This window comes from Vipera ursinii, assembly GCF_947247035.1.
Source record: "Vipera ursinii genome assembly, chromosome: 11".
Lineage (NCBI taxonomy): Eukaryota > Metazoa > Chordata > Lepidosauria > Squamata > Viperidae > Vipera > Vipera ursinii.
In genome coordinates this window covers 20,431,492-20,447,134 of record NC_139524.1, presented here as the reverse complement: position 1 = coordinate 20,447,134, position 15,643 = coordinate 20,431,492, and the positions used below count along the sequence as shown (strand labels likewise).

Below are 15,643 nucleotides of genomic sequence, written 5' to 3'. Positions count from 1 at the left end.
GAAGGAGCTTGAGTGCATTTCACATCAGATCTCCCTTTTCTCTGGCTTGGCCTGGTTCTGCTCTTCAGTGTGATGGGCATCTTCCTTCCTTAACCTTTCCTCCTTTGATTGCAGGCAGGTTGTTGCCTGGCACAGGCCGTATTGTGTGGATCTTGAAGAAAGCACCTTCTCCCACCTCCGTTCTTTCCTCGAGCAGTATTGTGACAAAATTAATAGTGAGATTCCTCCTCTTCCTTTTCCTTCCTCAAGGTACTTGTTTTGGGGGGGGGGTGAAATCCTTTCGGCTGCTTCTCTTTTGATTATTGTTGTTAATATGTTTCATTTTAATCTCGATTTATCATGAATGCAGAGCTAGAATTCCTTTTAAGATTTCTGATTAAGTAATAGAAATCCTTTGTGGCAGTAACGTATGGACTTTTCGGTGAGAAACCGAAGGCTCTTCCACTGGGTGGGAGAAACCATTTGCTAATTTCTCTTTCAACTCTAGCGTGAACACGGAAGGCAGGGCAAGGCCCCTTGGGGCTTTGGGGGAGGATTCCCCTGTTTGTGCTTTCAGCAGTTAAGTCTAACAAGGAGCCCCTTTTGTAAAGGAAGGCAGTGCCTGGGAAGGAAGGACAAGCCAGATTATTACAGAAAGGCCTCCGTTAATGGCGACTCCTTCTTTTGCAGGGAGCACCACAACTTCCTAAAACTCTGTCTGAAGCTGCTCTCCAACCACCTGGCGCTGGCGCTGGCTGGCGGAGTGGCCACCAGCATCCTGGGCAGGCAGGCGGGGCCCCTGCGGAATTTGTTGTTTCGCCTGATGGATTCCTCCGTCCCAGATGAAATACAGGAGGTCAGTCTTGATTGGGAAGCCCCCTTTAGACTGTACATTTGCTGAACGACGTTACGTCTATTTTGCAGCTTTCAGTGGGACGTTCATGCGATTTCATCTCCCTTCAAATTTTAGGTAGTAATTGAGACTCTGTCAGTTGGAGCGACGATGCTGCTGCCTCCCTTAAGGGAGAGGATGGAGCTGCTGCACTCCCTCCTTCCCCAGGGCCCTGACCGATGGGAGAGCTTATCCAAAGGGCAGGTAAGAAGTCCCTGTTCGTCTGAAGGCAAAGCTGGACCTTTACGGGGTGATGCTGCTGCTGAGGATCTGACGATCTGACGCTGACTGTGCTTATTATGCTTCTGAACTGTAAGTTCTTGGAATAGCACACAGAGCTGGGAAAGCACCATGAAATCAACTAAATTCTGTACTGCTGGGTAATGTAAAGGTTAAATCAAAAAACCCGACTGTAATGCTGAAAACCACGTGCAAGGGATCTTGCTTTGATGTCTTATCTGGCTGTTATTGTCAGAAGGTTTCTAAGTGAAGGAAATAGGGGTTTTTTTCCCTTTTTTTCCCCATCAGCGAATGCAGTTGGATATCATTCTGACCAGCCTGCAAGACCACACTCACGTCGCCTCCTTGCTCGGCTACAGCTCCCCCTCTGACGCCACTGACATCTCCTCCCTGTGCATTGCTTATGGGAATCTCTCTGATGCAGCCTATGGGGCCCAGAGTCACCACCCTGACACTCACCTGGCCGAAATCTTAATGAAGACTCTCCTGCGCAATTTGGGGTTCTATACGGTGAGTTCCTTACCTACTCCTGGTGCCCCTGGAATAGTTTAGTCCAGAAACACTGGTTGGATCAGAGGACTGATGGGAGGGTGCAGTGGGGGAAACCAACTGTTTGAAAAAATCAGCTGTTTTCATTTGCCAGAGTTTTAGTATTGTCCACTCTTTAAGTTGGATTAATAATTTGGTTATGTCGTCTCAGTTCTAACTCCTGGGTGCTATTTCCTAATTGGCGAGAATTGTATTAGTAGCAAGGACACAATAATTCTTTAAAGCAGTTCTAGAAAGCAGCCATATCTGTTGGTAGAAACATGGCTCCTATAGCTATTGGAATGGGGTGGGGATTAAAAATAAGGAAGGGAAACTTACACAGGGAAGCATATTAAACTTTGTGTGTGTGTGAATCTTCTGCCTTGGTAGGATCAAGCATTTGGAGAGCTGGAGAAAAACAGTGACAAATTTTTACTTGGGACGTCTTCCTCCGAGAACAGCCAGCCTGCTCATCTTCACGAACTCCTTTGCTCCCTGCAGAAACAGCTCCTCGCCTACTGTCACATTAACAGCGTCGGTGAGGTGAGTGCTGCAGTTTTTAGACCCGTCTCCAAAGTAAGCAAAACAATAAAGAACGTGACGGACAGTAATTTTAGGTGCAAACTTTTGGCTAGAGGTCATTGGATGAGCAGAGGAGTCCGTAGTTCTTGTGGCGGTCGCCTCCCTGCCGGCCACGTTCCCTGCGGAGGACTTTTCACGGGTCTCTCTTCTCTGCAGAGCTCCAGCAGTGTGGCCCTCCTGCACAAGCACCTCCAGCTTCTCTTGCCTCACGCCACGGAGATCTACTCCCGCTCAGCTACTTTGCTGAAGGAGAGCCCCTGGAACGGCAGCGTGGGAGAAAAACTGAGAGGTGGGTGTGCGTGCGCATGCGTGCAAGCATGCGCTGTTTATCCGATTGTGCTCAGTAGAGAATGTAGTTACAGAACTATTGTTCATCAGGCTTTTTTCTCCCAATCTGTCTCATTTTTGCTGAACGTTTGGTTAAATGCCCAAATACGTGTCAGGTCTGGCTAGGCTGATCGTAGTGCTGGTTTGGAGTAACGGCTGGAAATGCTTAGCCTGTGTCTTGGGGCACATGAGAACCCTAAGGCTGCTTCTTGAGTCTGGTCAAGGGGTGCCAAGGTTATATTGGGGGGAGGGAGAGGGGGGGATTCATGGGACTTGCCTACCTCCAATTGAAGAAGGAATTCCCCAGCCAGCACTCTGGGAGTTGAAGTCCACACAGATTGAGAAAGGCTGCCCATGAATTTGCCATCAGGCATACATGTATAAATCCAGGCATCTTTCCCCCCCCCCCCACTTCCTGCTGCAGCTTTCCAGGCCTGCCCCCCATTAATGAGCCTTTCTCCCCCCCCTTCCAGATGTCATCTACGTGTCTGCAGCGGGAAGCATGCTTTGCCAGATTGTAAATTCCCTGCTTTTGCTGCCTGTATCGGTAGCCCGGTCTTTGCTGAGCTACCTTCTGGATCTGTTGCCACCTCTGGATTGCCTTAATAGACTCCTGCCAGCTGCAGTGCTTCTAGAAGACCAGGAGTTACAGTGGCCTCTTCATGGTAAGCCTGGCTCAGAGTAGATCTTGTCCTTTCCAAACTGAGAAGGGGGGGGGAGATTTCAGAACGGAAATGGGCTGGTAATCCCAATTTTCTAAAACGCTGATTGCTCCATATTCCCAGGTGGGCCTGAACTGGTCGATCCAGCTGGAATACCCTTACCTCAGCCTGCCCAGGTGTGGGTGTGGCTTGTGGACCTTGAGAGAACCGTTGCTTTGCTGATTGGACGGTGTCTGGGTGGGATGCTACAAGGGTCGCCGGTGTCCCCCGAAGAGCAGGACACCACTTACTGGTTGAAAACACCGTTGTTCAGTGATGGAGTAGAAATGGACGTTCCCCAGTTAGGTAATCTGGTCAACAGCATTAAAGATTTGCGGAAATAGAAGTGGGTTACAGGTTAAAATAATCCAATAAATTTCCAGAAGTGGGAGAGAAGGGTAGAAAGATGCTCGGGGGAGGGGACTTTTAGCTTAGAAAAGTGGGGAAGAGAAAGAGAAGTATAAAAATACACTGGGAGGGAGAAAATAGAGAAAAAGTATTGTCCTTATTGTATCATATTAGGAGTTGTGAAAACAAATGCCGGATTTTGGACAGAAGGGAACAAGCAAGCACTTCTTCATGCAGGCATTAGCCCCAAAGAAACGTTCAGGTGGTCACCTGCTTGGGTGGCTTTAAAAGGGAGCAGTGGAAGGCTGAGCGTGCTCAGTAGCCCTTTGGGGGTCACCGCTGGGGCTCCCCTGAGTGCCGGTGGAACGGTTGGTTCTACTTATGAATCACTCAGTCAGCCCTCTGATTGTTCCCATTTCAGACATATTACAGCTCCCATAAGTTGGGATAGATTTGGAAGGTTGAGCTAAGTAAATGGATAACATGCATTTGTTTTTGTTATTTTTAGAGAAATCGGTGAGTTCTCTGCTGGAGGTGGCCCTCTCTGGAAACGAAGAGCAAAAGCCTTTGGATTACCGCCTCCGCCCGGAAGTCTCCATCTTAGTGGACATGGCCCTGGGGTGTGCAAAGGAGCCAGCCCGCAGCCTCTGGGTCAGCATGCAGGACTACGCCGTGAGCAAAGGTAAACTCTCGGAAGAGGGAGAGGGAGCCCCATGCTCTTCTCCCTCCTGGCTCTCAGGTAGAAGTGGTGCATCCCAGGTAAAAGACAGAGGAAGTGCTTAGCCTTCTCTTGGGGAAGCAGCCCCTTCATCTTGGCTCCAAGAGAGGACTTGGCTCCGTTTAGCACAGGGAAGGCGACCTCCGAGCGGCAGGTTCAGCCTTCCGATTTCCAGGGAACCTTAGCAGATCATTTGGCGAAGCAGATTTGGCCAGAGGAGATGCGGTCCAATTTTCCATCCTGTTTGGAGAGAGCTTTAATCGGGCTGCAAATAGGAGTAGGTGGCCTCTGGGCTGCAAAGCAGTGTCAGTGTCCCCTTCAGGCCCCCTCCCAGAATTGTGTGCTTTTTGCTGGGCTGGGGGGCTAATTGGACCCCTTGAAAAGAGCAAGCACCAAAGAGTTGGGGGAATCATTGTGGAACCTTTCTGGCCGTTTACCCTTCGGAGGCTTCCAGGGCATTTTATTCTGTTTCTCTACTCAATCAGATTGGGACAGTGCGACCTTGAGCAGCGAGTCCCTGTTGGACACCGTCTCCCGATTTGTTCTTGCTGCCCTTTTGAAACACACAAATCTGCTCAGTCAAGCAAGTGGTGAGAGCAGGCAAGTATTCCAGAACCTATTCTGTCATTTTTGTCTGAGATTGATGTCTCTTGTCTTAACCATGTGGGATGCTTGTGTTTTTAGGTACCAGCCTGGAAAAATGTTGGTAGAAATCTATCGATGCGTGTATAAAGTTCGGAATCGTTTGCTTGCTTGCAAGAACATGGAACTTATTCCCACTCGCTCATCTTCCAGGGATAGATGGGTAAGCCTGACCACCACCTGTTTCCTTTTCTTAAAGAGGGAAGGTATTTTAACATGAAGAAATTAAAAGACGCTTGCTCCTCGGGAGGAAAGCCATGGCAAATCTAGACAGCACACTAAAAAGCAGAGACATCACCCTGTCAACAAAAGTGCGTATAGTCAAGGCTCTGGTCTTCCCAGTTGCAATGTGTGGCAGTGAAAGCTGGACCATAAGAAAGGCTGAGCGCCAAAGAATTGAGGCCTTTGAACTGTGGTGCTGGAGAAGACTCCTGCGAGTCGCTTGGCCTGCAAGGTGATCCAACCTGTCAGTCCTAGAGGAGATCAACCCTGGCTGCTCTTTAGAAGGCCAGATCCTGAAGCCAAAACTCAAATACTTTGGCCACCTGATGAGAAGGAAGGACTCACTGGAGAAGAGCCTAATGCTGGGAAAGGTTGAGGGCAAGAGAAGAAGGGGACGACAGAGAATGAGGTGGCTGGATGGAGTCACTGAAGCAGTAGGCGTGAGCTTAAATGGACTCCAGAAGATGGTAGAGGACAGGAAGGCCTGGAGGAATGTTGTCCATGGGGTCGTGATGGGTCGGACACGACTTCACAACTAACAACAACAACATTTTAACATGAAAGACCACGGGGGTTTCTCAGGCTGAAATTCATGTGAGCATTTCTCCTTGTTTTGCTTGCCTTGAATTAAGCTGGTTCATTACATTTTTAAATTGAAGTATTTCAGATTTGAATTCTGTGGCAGGCTATTGAAATAAGCGATGGCTAAAAGCTTGGTGTGATAGCTAGCGGGTTATTTTTATTCCGTTCAAGTAACGGATTATTCCTGTTTAATTGAAGCAAGGGCTCCATTCACAGCCCCTCTTCTTTGCCCTTTTTCCAGCTGTCAGATAATCCAGAATCGTCAGACATCGATGCTCAAGAAAGCCCCTTTACCCGGACCATCGATGAGGAAGCAGAAATGGAAGAGCAGGCAGAGAGGGAAAGGGAGGAGGGGCACCCGGAGCAGGAGGAGGAAGAGGAGGAGAGAGAGCACGAAGTGATGACCGCTGGCAGTAAGTGGACGCTGGGGCCGAGATCCCGGGCACCTCTGGCACAGTTTTGCCTGGGGGCCGAGACATTCAGCTGAAGAATGACTGCCGCCCTTTAGCTCCGCCTAGCAGTTAAGACCTTTTGTTTTTGTGTTGCATGTTACAGAAATATTTCAATGTTTTCTATCAGCCCGAGAAGTAGCCCGCGGCCGAGACCGAGAGAGAATAAATGGCGGGCTGGGGGCACAAGCAGATGATCAGCCCCCCCAGTCCCAGCAGGAGCGGCGCATCAGCAGAGACCTTCCGGAGGGCCAGGATGTGTACACGGCTGCCTGCAACTCGGTGATCCACCGCTGTGCCCTGCTGATCTTGGGGGTCAGCCCGGTGATTGAGGAGCTGCAGAAGCAGAGGGAGGAAGGGCAGTCGCAGCAGCTTTCGGGCGGCACTCCGGAAGGGGCCGGCCTCATGACCAGGTGCGAGCAGCTCTGCGCTCTTCTCCGGCATCTCAGGCACCTGCGGTGGCTGCACCGGAGCTCTAGTCGGATGGGTGTCCTTGGTGGTGCCCTTTGGATGAGCTTCGCTACTTACTGCTGTGAAGGCAGGGCTGCATTTTTTCAAAAACCGACCCCAGGGCTGTCCTTGGTGTTCATTGTGTGTATGATGCATTTGCCTGTCATGGGAGAGTAGATTTAATCAAATGTGGTTGTGGCTGAATTTATGCAAGCAGAAGCACTCGGCTGCATGTGGGGACATGGAAGGAGAACCCCTGAATTAGGAGGCTTTTCATGGCCGTGGCCTATGACTGAACGCAGAGCACGACACTGAGAACCCCCAGGCAAAGGAAAAGGTCTTTGCATCACTGTGTACTTTTTTCTCTCTCTCGTCTGTTTATGTGAGGCAGAAGTGAAAGTCTTAGCGCAGAAAGCCGTTCGGGCCACTCTACCTCAAGTTACAAACTGATGAAATCGAGGAGTGAATCTGACCTCTCTCAGCCTGAATCAGATGAGGAAAATTACTCACTGGTAAGCAGAACTGCAAGCGTTACTTGATGGGACAGGCAGTCACAAACTTGATTCAGCTCAAAAGCCCAACGTGTGTTTAGATTCCTCTAAAACAGACATGTCAAACTCGCGACACCACATGACGGCGCGCGACGTCTCGGAACTTTTTCCCATTGCTGGCAATGCGATGGGCGCGGTTTCTCCGTGATGCTCCGGCCCGTGGGCCGGCAGTTTGACACCCCTGCTCTAAAAGGACGGTGTTTCTGTTATTTGCTTATTTTCCACTTCCCTCCCTGTCTCTGCCCCCGTTTATGTTACGTCTCTTAATTTGTCATCTGGGTTTTTAAAGCTGTGCCCCAGCTTGACTGCATTAGGAACTGTTACTACAAAATAACCAGAAGGACCCATAACGTTAACCGTTTTCTGTGCTTCTCTTTAGAGCGGAAGGCGAAATGTGGACCTGGATTTGGCATCATCGCATAGAAAGAAAGGTAAACCATTAATTATCGCCACCTCATAGCCCTATCATCCTCCAAAATCAGGGGTCTCCAACCTTGGCAAGTTTAAGACTTGTGGACTTCAACTCCCAGAATTCCTCAGCCAGCCATGAAGAATTCTGGGAGTTGAAGTCCACAAGTCTTAAAGTGCCCAGGGTTGGAGAACCCTGCTCTAAAGCAACGACCTTGACCCTTTGCAACTTCAGACAACTTTCCAAGTCTGTTGTGTGGCCCCCTTGTAGTGTGGGAGGTTCTGAGGAGGGGTCTGTGCTGATGGTCCACCAGCATTCTAGCCTGGCTTGCTGGCCACCGCCTTACCCAGCGATCAGAGCTGCATTCCAGAGCAGGCTGAGGTTCTCTGCACATGGCCAGAGAATAATGGCTGCCTGTTTCCGTGGGTTGCTTTATGAGGGGAAACTCTGGAGAATTCTGAAGAGTTCTGGATTTGGAAACCAAGTTCTCAAGGTGGACTCTTCAGTCTACACTTCAAAGAATTATGAGAGGGATTGCCGTTGCACAACTGATGGAAATGCCACGTATGATGGGAGTGTCGCCACATTCCGTTGTGCGAAGCGAGAAGGCGGATTGCAGGTGGTGCAAAGAGAGTCCAGGGAGCGATGGCCAATCAGTCGAAGATCCATCAGAAAGTGGACCCTCTGTGCTTGGGCCTAATCTCCACTTCCTTTACTGAGGGGAAGAAGGGTCGCTACTCTTGACGAGCGAGTGCTGCTTCCTTTTGAGCAGTCTGTCTTCCCGCACCTTTCTTAGCTTCTGAAAACTTTTGGTTCCCGCTGGGCTTCTGGAGTTGCTGTCCTTCAACCGGTCTCTGTCCTCTAGGGAAACCTTGAATTCAGCTTGTTGCCTGGCCAGATCTGCTCCGCGCCGGGCCCTGTGATGCAGAGTAGCCAGGCCTGGGAAGTGGTGGTGGGATGCAGCCGTGTTTTCTAACCCAGCGGTCTCCAGTCTTGGCAAATTGAACCTGTGCAGTTCAGTTCCCCAAACTGAACATCCGCTGGGTTAGTTTTACAGGGCTCTCCAACCTTGGCAACTTTTAAGACTTGTGAACATTCCTCAACCTGCTATGCTGGGGAATGTTCACAAGTCTTAGAGTTGCCAAGGTTGGAGACTCCTGCAAATCTAACCCATCGGATTTTAGGAAGTGATTGTTTGAATGGGAACGCTCCGCCCCCTCCCCCCCTTCCTGACCCTGTTTTCCATGTGTGGACAGATTGCAGATTGAATGTTGTCTTTCTTTGTCTTCTGATTCTTGTGTGGTAGTGTGTTTACTCCTTTTTGGCCAGTTGAGCCCCAGAAAAAAGAAGAGCTTCAAGCAAGTACACGATGGCATGTTCTGATTTTATATTCTCTCTCTAGTTTGCCTACATACTTTATAAAATATAAAATATGTATAGCAGCCGCTCCACCTTCATTTTGAATATCGCATTATTGAGAAGTGGCATACAAGGACAAGTAAACGTTGGTGGTCCCTGTCCCCCCCCCTCAGACTTTTGTCAAGCTCAGAGTTGAGCTACTGCTGGAGTCGTCGTAAGGCTTTGCTTAGCGCAAGGGGCGTCCTTGAAGCACGGCGGAGCCCTCTTCGCCCAACTGCAGCTTCCAGGAGAGGGTGGGTTATTTTAAACCCCGACTATGCTGGACCCTCAAAGACCCCCCTCCTTGGCAGTCTTTTCCTTTTCTGAAACGTGTGAACAGTCACTTCTTGAGAGGTTTTTGTGAATTCTCCCTTTTCTGTTTCTGATAAGGAATGTATCGGACCCTTCTGGCCTAGTAAGTTTCTTCTGGGTTCTGCAGTTTTTAAAAAAAGTAACGTGCATTCCTTTTTTAAATCGGGGAGGGGGGGAGTCATGGCAGCCCTGAGTGCCCTCTGCCCCAATTAGCCCATCCGCGGTGGCTCTGTGGGCCCCACCGCTCGCCTTGCCCTTCCTCCCGTTCTTCAGTGGCCATGGATCAGCGCCTGGCATCGCCCTTTGGCCTTCACGTTTGTGTAGCTCTCTTAATGCCCAGAGAAAGGAAGGCAGCTTAGCTCAACGTAAAGTCGACATCGTAAAGTGGAACGCCGAGGGGCGTATCGCTCTGAAACTGTAGAATGCAGTAGAATTACCGTATTTTCCGGCGTATACGACGACTTTTTAACCCATGAAAATCACCTCAAAAGTTGGGGGGTCGTCTTATACGCCCAGTCGTCCTATACGCCGGAAAATCAGTGGGTGGCGTCTGGCGGGAGCCAGCAGGGCAGTCCTGCGCATGCGCGCACTGCCCTGCTGGCTCCCGCCTGACACTCTTCCCTCTTGAGGCAGCATCGCTCCCCGGCTCCTAAGGAGTCCTCGGGGATGCTGCCTCAAGAGGGAAGAGCCGGCTCCCGTCCGACGCTCTTCCCTCTTGAGGCAGCAGCTGCCTCAAGAGGGAAGAGCGTCGGACGGGAGCCGGCAGGGAAGTCCTGCTCCCGTCTGACGCTGCGCTTCCGCCGGGCGGTGCTGGCCGAGACGAGCCAGCAGGCAGCCGCCGTGAGCGCGGCGCTGAGGGGCAGCGGCAGGACGGCCCAGCGCCTGCAGGACGGCCAGCAGCCCCATGCGCAGCAGCAGCCGCCGGCTCAGCAACAGGTCCGAGCGCAGGAGCCGCACCACCAGGCTGCCCAGGAAAAGCAGCCACACCGAGAGGCTGCACGCCCAGTCCAGCTCCATGAGGGGCAGGGCGGGAAGAGGGACCGGGAGCCCGGGCCGAGCGCACCTCGGCCGACGGTGAGAGGGAAGCGGCACATGAAAAAGAGGCTGCGGGCGGAGCTGCCCCGCCCTGCGCCGAATGGGAGAAGTTCAAGGCCTGGGGGGGGAAGCAGGAGGGGCGCCGGCCGTGGCGGGGTGGCGGCTGCCCTCCGGCACTGCCTGCCGCCCGGGAAATGCGCCTCGGGGGCCGGCGGGAGCAGCGGGAGGGCCGGCGGGGCCAGTCGGGCCTTCGCCTCCTCTGCGACGGACAAGGAGGGCAGGGCATGTAAGTATTTTCCGGTGTATAAGACAAAAAACCTTGAAAAACTTCTTAAAAGTAGGGGGTCGTCTTATATGCCAGGTCGTCTTATATGCCGGAAAATACGGTACAGACTTTTCCACAGAAACACTGATAGAGTTTGAGCAATAATGTAACTAAAATTATTGCAAAATTGAGGAGCAATAAAATAGGTTTTGCCTCACTCCCCTGTTTCTAAAAGTTTCATATTTTTTGTGCAGACAAGGTCACCCTTCAACAGCTGTTTTCTTTTTCTCCCTGTGCATTTACTTAAGAGTAACAGCTTTATGAGATAATGGTGGGGTCGACAAGACTCGCATCTGGTTACGTGATGCCTCAGCTTACGACCATAAGTCTGGGCTTAGTTAGGGTAGTAAGTCGAGGGCTATCTCTCTGTATCTGCTTAAGCTCAGCCAAGCCACTTTGCTCTGAAGCCAGGTCCAAAGAAAGCAAACCATTTGTGCCTGTTTACTTGACCTTTACTCATCCCTGTATTTACATAAATTTCCAGAAAATCTATAAATCACCCACCCCTGCTTTACACTGATGCAAGTTACACACAAACCTTTTTTTTCAATTGGATGTGAAGAAAAGAGTTTCCCTTTTTTGTGTGTGGCAAATGTTCTTTCCCCCCTTTACCCCTGTGTTGTTTTATTTGCATATACCTTTTTTTCAACATTCTAGCTTTAAGCTAAACCGTTTGAGTGGCTTGTGCTTTTAATTTCCTTGTAAGGCAAAATCCGTAGCCCGGAGATTTGCCGGCAAAACATGCAGCTCTCAGTTTTTGGGCCTTTGATGTGGTGGGCATTGCTGACCATGTGCATGAAATTGAAGGAATTCCCATTTCCATCTGTTTTGAATTGTAAGCTGCGCACTCGCTTCTGCCAGTTGCAGAACTCGGCTGCCTTGCCGCTGACGGGATTCTGCTGTGTGTTTCTAGGCTTGGTCCACAGCCCGACTGAAACTCTCAGCGACTCGTGGACTCGGCTAAAACAGCGCGATTGGCTCTCCAGCTCTTCTTGTTTGTTTGGGGAGCCTGATGTGGATTTCACAAAATCCGTCGGCATTCATACTTTGATCGAGAACATTGTTACTTTTATAAGTGGGGATGTAGGAAGCTCCCCAGGCTTCAGGGAGCCCGAAGAAAGCATGTCCACCGATCCCCAGGCCTACCTGGTGGCCATGGAGCAGCAGCAGCAGAGAGCGGAGGTGTGTGTTGCATGTTGTGGTTCCTTGTCATCCCGATTGTCAGAGGATCCGGGCCCTGGAGTTGTCGCCTGCCATTCTGCCTGGGGGAGGGACCTGTTCACTTCCTTCCATTCTGGCAGGCTAGTTGGTTTGGCCCTTGTGCTGGCCGGCCTTCCCGCGCAATCAGCGGTTGTCAAGCTGTGCTGGCACCACGAAATATCAGAAGCAAAACCCAGCATAAGAGCCTTCTGGCACCTTTGGCGCATTTAATGTAGCTGAGCCCCCGATGGACTCGTGAGCAGTTGCCTTCACATAAACAAGGATTACGGTCTTGCAGCTTCTGCATTCTGTTTCCTTCTGCTGTGGCTGTTCTCCCAAGCCTGGATACTTCCTGTGCCTCTCAGGAGGAGACGTGGTCTGTGAAAACACCTGCCACTGTACATGTTTAGGTCCTGTCCACAGGATGTCCTGTGGCTTCTGCTTGGAGAATGTTATTTGCAAGCTTCCCTGTCGTCTTGCTGCTCTTAGGATTTGCTTTCCCAGTAGCAGCTCCAAACCCCTCTTTCCAATCGCCCTCAGCTGCGCCTGGAGGCCTTGCACCAGATCCTGGTCTTGCTTTCGGGAATGGAAGAGAAGGGCAGCACCAGCTCCCTGGGGAACCGCCAAGGACTGGGGTTCCAGTCTTCCGCATTTCTCACTTCTGTGAGGCTGCAGTTCCTGGCCGGCTGCTTCGGCTTGGGAAGCGTGGGGCAGGCCGGAGCCAAAGGAGAGAGCACCCGGCTGCACCACTATCAGGTAAGGGCTGTGGCCCCGAGAAGACGGTGCCGTTGTGCACCCCCCCGCTTGCCTCAAGACCTGTCCAGGGCTTCCTCTGGCGGGCGGCTCTCCAATGGGTGGGCTTCACTGCCCTGGGCTTTTCCTAGGATGGCATCAGAGCAGCTAAGAGAAGTCTCCAGACCGAGATCCAAGTGGCGGTGCACAAGATCTATCAGCAGCTGTCTGCAACATTGGAAAGAGCCCTTCAAGCAAATAAGCATCACATTGGTAAGAAGAGGGGATTGAATCCGGCATTAGTTTTATTTCTGGGAAGAAATAAACCTGAGATTCCTCCGGCTCAATCTGGAAACCTTCTTTAAGTATGTTCTTGTTTTCCCTTTTGTGCTTGCGTGCGCGTGTGTGTGTATTAGAGGCACAACAACGGCTCCTGTTGGTGACTGTGTTTGCCCTAAGTGTGCATTACCAGCCAGCCGATGTCTCCTTGGCCATTTCCACCGGATTGCTGAACGTCCTTTCTCAGTTATGCGGGACGGACACCGTGCTAGGGCAGCCCCTGCAGCTCTTACCCAAAAGTGGCATTTCCCAGCTCAGCACGGCCTTGAAAGTAGCCAGCACTCGGCTGCTACAGATTCTCGCCATCACCACCGGGTAAGGACTAACGAGATAAAACTTACCCCCCAGAACCGACTGGTTGAAATACTGAAAAGTTGGGATGAAAGTTAGGCTAAGCCCCAAATTTACCTCCTTTGCAAAACCAGGAAATACTGACCTTGCATCATCCCTCCACCAGCTGCAGCCGCCTTAAACGGTGCTGACGGAAGGCCCCGCCTGGTTGAAAGACGAGTCCTTGGTCGAGGTCTCCAGAGTCGGGCCAGGCAGGCCTGGGGTGGGAATGGAGGGTGCTGCGGGTTCAGCCTCAGCCCGTTGAAGGTCTGCTCCTGGGTGGCCGAGAGCAGCATTCCCCTCCATTAGCAATTCCGTTGGTTGGAAGGTGTGTCCAGGCCCAGGAGCAGGAAGTTCGTGTCCGGGAAGGTTCTCCAGTGCCTCACGTGGATCTCTTCCCAGGGCTTGGACTCCTCTGGGTGACCCTGCTTGACCTCCACCCTTTCCACCTAGGACGTACGCAGATCAGTTGAGTCCCAAAGTGGTGCAGTCCTTGCTGGACCTGCTGTGTAGTCAGTTGAAGAACCTGTTGTCGCAAGCGGGCGTGGTGCTTATGACTTCTTCCTTTGGAGAAAAAGAAGTTGGCGATCCGGACGGAAAAAAACCAGAATCCAAAGGAGACACTGAGAGGAAAGACTTCAAAGGTAGGAGGCCCCCACCGTGTCTAAAGGAAGGAGTAACAACAGTCAGGCAGAGGTTGCAGTTCGTTCCTTTGGCTGCTCTCGGTCCCCCTTCTCCTGGGTTGCGATAATTGCCAATAAAACAGTCATGCAATCTCTGCTCCCAATTGCTTGCCCTGCTTTACAGATTAGGGAATTTATTACAGGAATGCCGTCTTGCTGGGCTGGCAAAGGTTCATTCGTGTTGTTTGGTTTTACAGTTGCCCTCCGAAAACAGCATGCTGCAGAGTTACATCTAGGAGATTTCTTAGTTTTCCTCAGGAGAGTTGTTTCTTCAAAAGCCATTCAGTCCAAAATGGCTTCCCCAAAGTGGACCGAAGTGCTTCTGGACATAGCTTCTCAAAAGTGCTGCTCAGGTACGGTCCACTGAGCTGATGGATGAACCAATGAATGACAGTTAGCATCAAATTAATAATCACGATTATTCCACTGATATGTGGGATGTGTGTTTGGGCTTCATGGCAACACTTTAAAAACCGCCTGTTGCTCAAATCAATTTTCTGTGCCATTTCCCTTTTAGGTGTCCCTTTGGTTGGCAAACTGAGGACCAGGCTGCTCGCCCTCCATGTCCTGGAAGCTGTGCTGCCGGCCTGTGAATCGGGTGTGGAGGATGACCAGATGGCTCAGGTGTTGATACTTTGGAGAGAGTTTAGAATGGCCATAGGGTGGTATTTGCCCCTCTAAAGTCGAATTAGGTCTCTGCCTCCAGCAGCCGCCCTCAGGCCCACCTTTCCCTCGAGCGCCAGGCGCTACCTTCTCCCAAACAGAATCGGTGGTCTCCTACCTCAGGACAGTTTCCACCCGTTGGCAGCAAGAGAATCCTTCCCTCATCCCGTGTCTCAGGGTCATCCCTTCAGCGATGCCCAAAGAGACCGAGGGACCTTTGAGATTCTCTGGCTGCGTTGCATTATGTTGCCGTTGGAGGACGCTCCTTCCACAGGGGTGCGGAGAAGTCCTTAGGTAGCATACGAGGGACCCACGCAGCCCCCTCGGTGGCCTTTAGAAGTGCCGAAGCACAGCTGTAGCCTTTCCCTTGCAGTTCGTTGAATTGAATGCGCTGTGCTGATGCTCCCAACAGGTGATCGAGCGGCTGTTTTCCCTCCTGTCCGACTGTATGTGGGAGAGCCCCGTTGCGCAAGCCAAACACGTACTTCAGGTCAAAGAGAAAGAGCAAGAAATAAAGCTGCAGGTACCATTTTATCTACCTTTGATATCTTCGTGCGCGTTGGCTGCGCCACGCTGACAAGAGTTTTGCCTTCCGTCCCTGAAGAAGCAGGGGGAGTCTGAAGAAGAGGACGAGAACCTCCCTATCCAGGAGGTCTCCTTCGACCCCGAGAAGGCCCAGTGCTGCCTGGTGGAAAACGGCCAGATTCTCACTCACGGCAGCGGAGGAAAGGGCTACGGGCTGGCCTCCACAGGGGTCTCCTCCGGGTGCTACCAGTGGAAGGTAGGCAGACCAAAAAGAGCATTTCAGAGTCAGGCCTGTGGTGGAGGATAAACTGGTTCAGCTGGAGTCAGGCACTTTTTTGCTTGCTTTCTGGCTCCTCGGGATGGTATCTTGCTCGAAATGGAGGAAAGTGTATTAGAAATATGGATTCAGTAGTATTTGGGAACTCGTGGGAGGTTTTCACCCAAAAATAAATGTATTGCAACTGCCCGTTTTAATTTTGGG

General features: G+C 51.3%; 1 protein-coding gene across 6 annotated transcripts in view; it reads left to right on the top strand.

The window, feature by feature from the left end:
* Window positions 1–15,643, top strand: part of HERC1 (HECT and RLD domain containing E3 ubiquitin protein ligase family member 1) — a 49,498-nt gene that overhangs the window by 5,893 nt on the left and 27,962 nt on the right. For 4 of the 6 annotated variants that reach the window (XM_083371179.1, XM_083371177.1, XM_083371174.1 and 1 more), the window contains exons 10-33: window positions 119–249; window positions 670–835; window positions 950–1,075; window positions 1,400–1,621; window positions 2,030–2,182; window positions 2,378–2,510; window positions 3,022–3,213; window positions 3,334–3,555; window positions 4,106–4,279; window positions 4,801–4,915; window positions 5,000–5,120; window positions 6,003–6,174; window positions 6,317–6,623; window positions 7,052–7,172; window positions 7,591–7,642; window positions 11,604–11,872; window positions 12,431–12,646; window positions 12,775–12,895; window positions 13,039–13,276; window positions 13,745–13,935; window positions 14,172–14,327; window positions 14,492–14,598; window positions 15,050–15,160; window positions 15,242–15,418. In XM_083371179.1, the coding sequence (XP_083227305.1) occupies window positions 119–249; window positions 670–835; window positions 950–1,075; window positions 1,400–1,621; window positions 2,030–2,182; window positions 2,378–2,510; window positions 3,022–3,213; window positions 3,334–3,555; window positions 4,106–4,279; window positions 4,801–4,915; window positions 5,000–5,120; window positions 6,003–6,174; window positions 6,317–6,623; window positions 7,052–7,172; window positions 7,591–7,642; window positions 11,604–11,872; window positions 12,431–12,646; window positions 12,775–12,895; window positions 13,039–13,276; window positions 13,745–13,935; window positions 14,172–14,327; window positions 14,492–14,598; window positions 15,050–15,160; window positions 15,242–15,418 (3,993 nt within the window). The remainder of the gene's footprint in view (window positions 1–118; window positions 250–669; window positions 836–949; window positions 1,076–1,399; window positions 1,622–2,029; window positions 2,183–2,377; window positions 2,511–3,021; window positions 3,214–3,333; window positions 3,556–4,105; window positions 4,280–4,800; window positions 4,916–4,999; window positions 5,121–6,002; window positions 6,175–6,316; window positions 6,624–7,051; window positions 7,173–7,590; window positions 7,643–11,603; window positions 11,873–12,430; window positions 12,647–12,774; window positions 12,896–13,038; window positions 13,277–13,744; window positions 13,936–14,171; window positions 14,328–14,491; window positions 14,599–15,049; window positions 15,161–15,241; window positions 15,419–15,643) is intronic. The other 2 variants (XM_083371178.1, XM_083371176.1) reach the window with 2 other exon arrangements.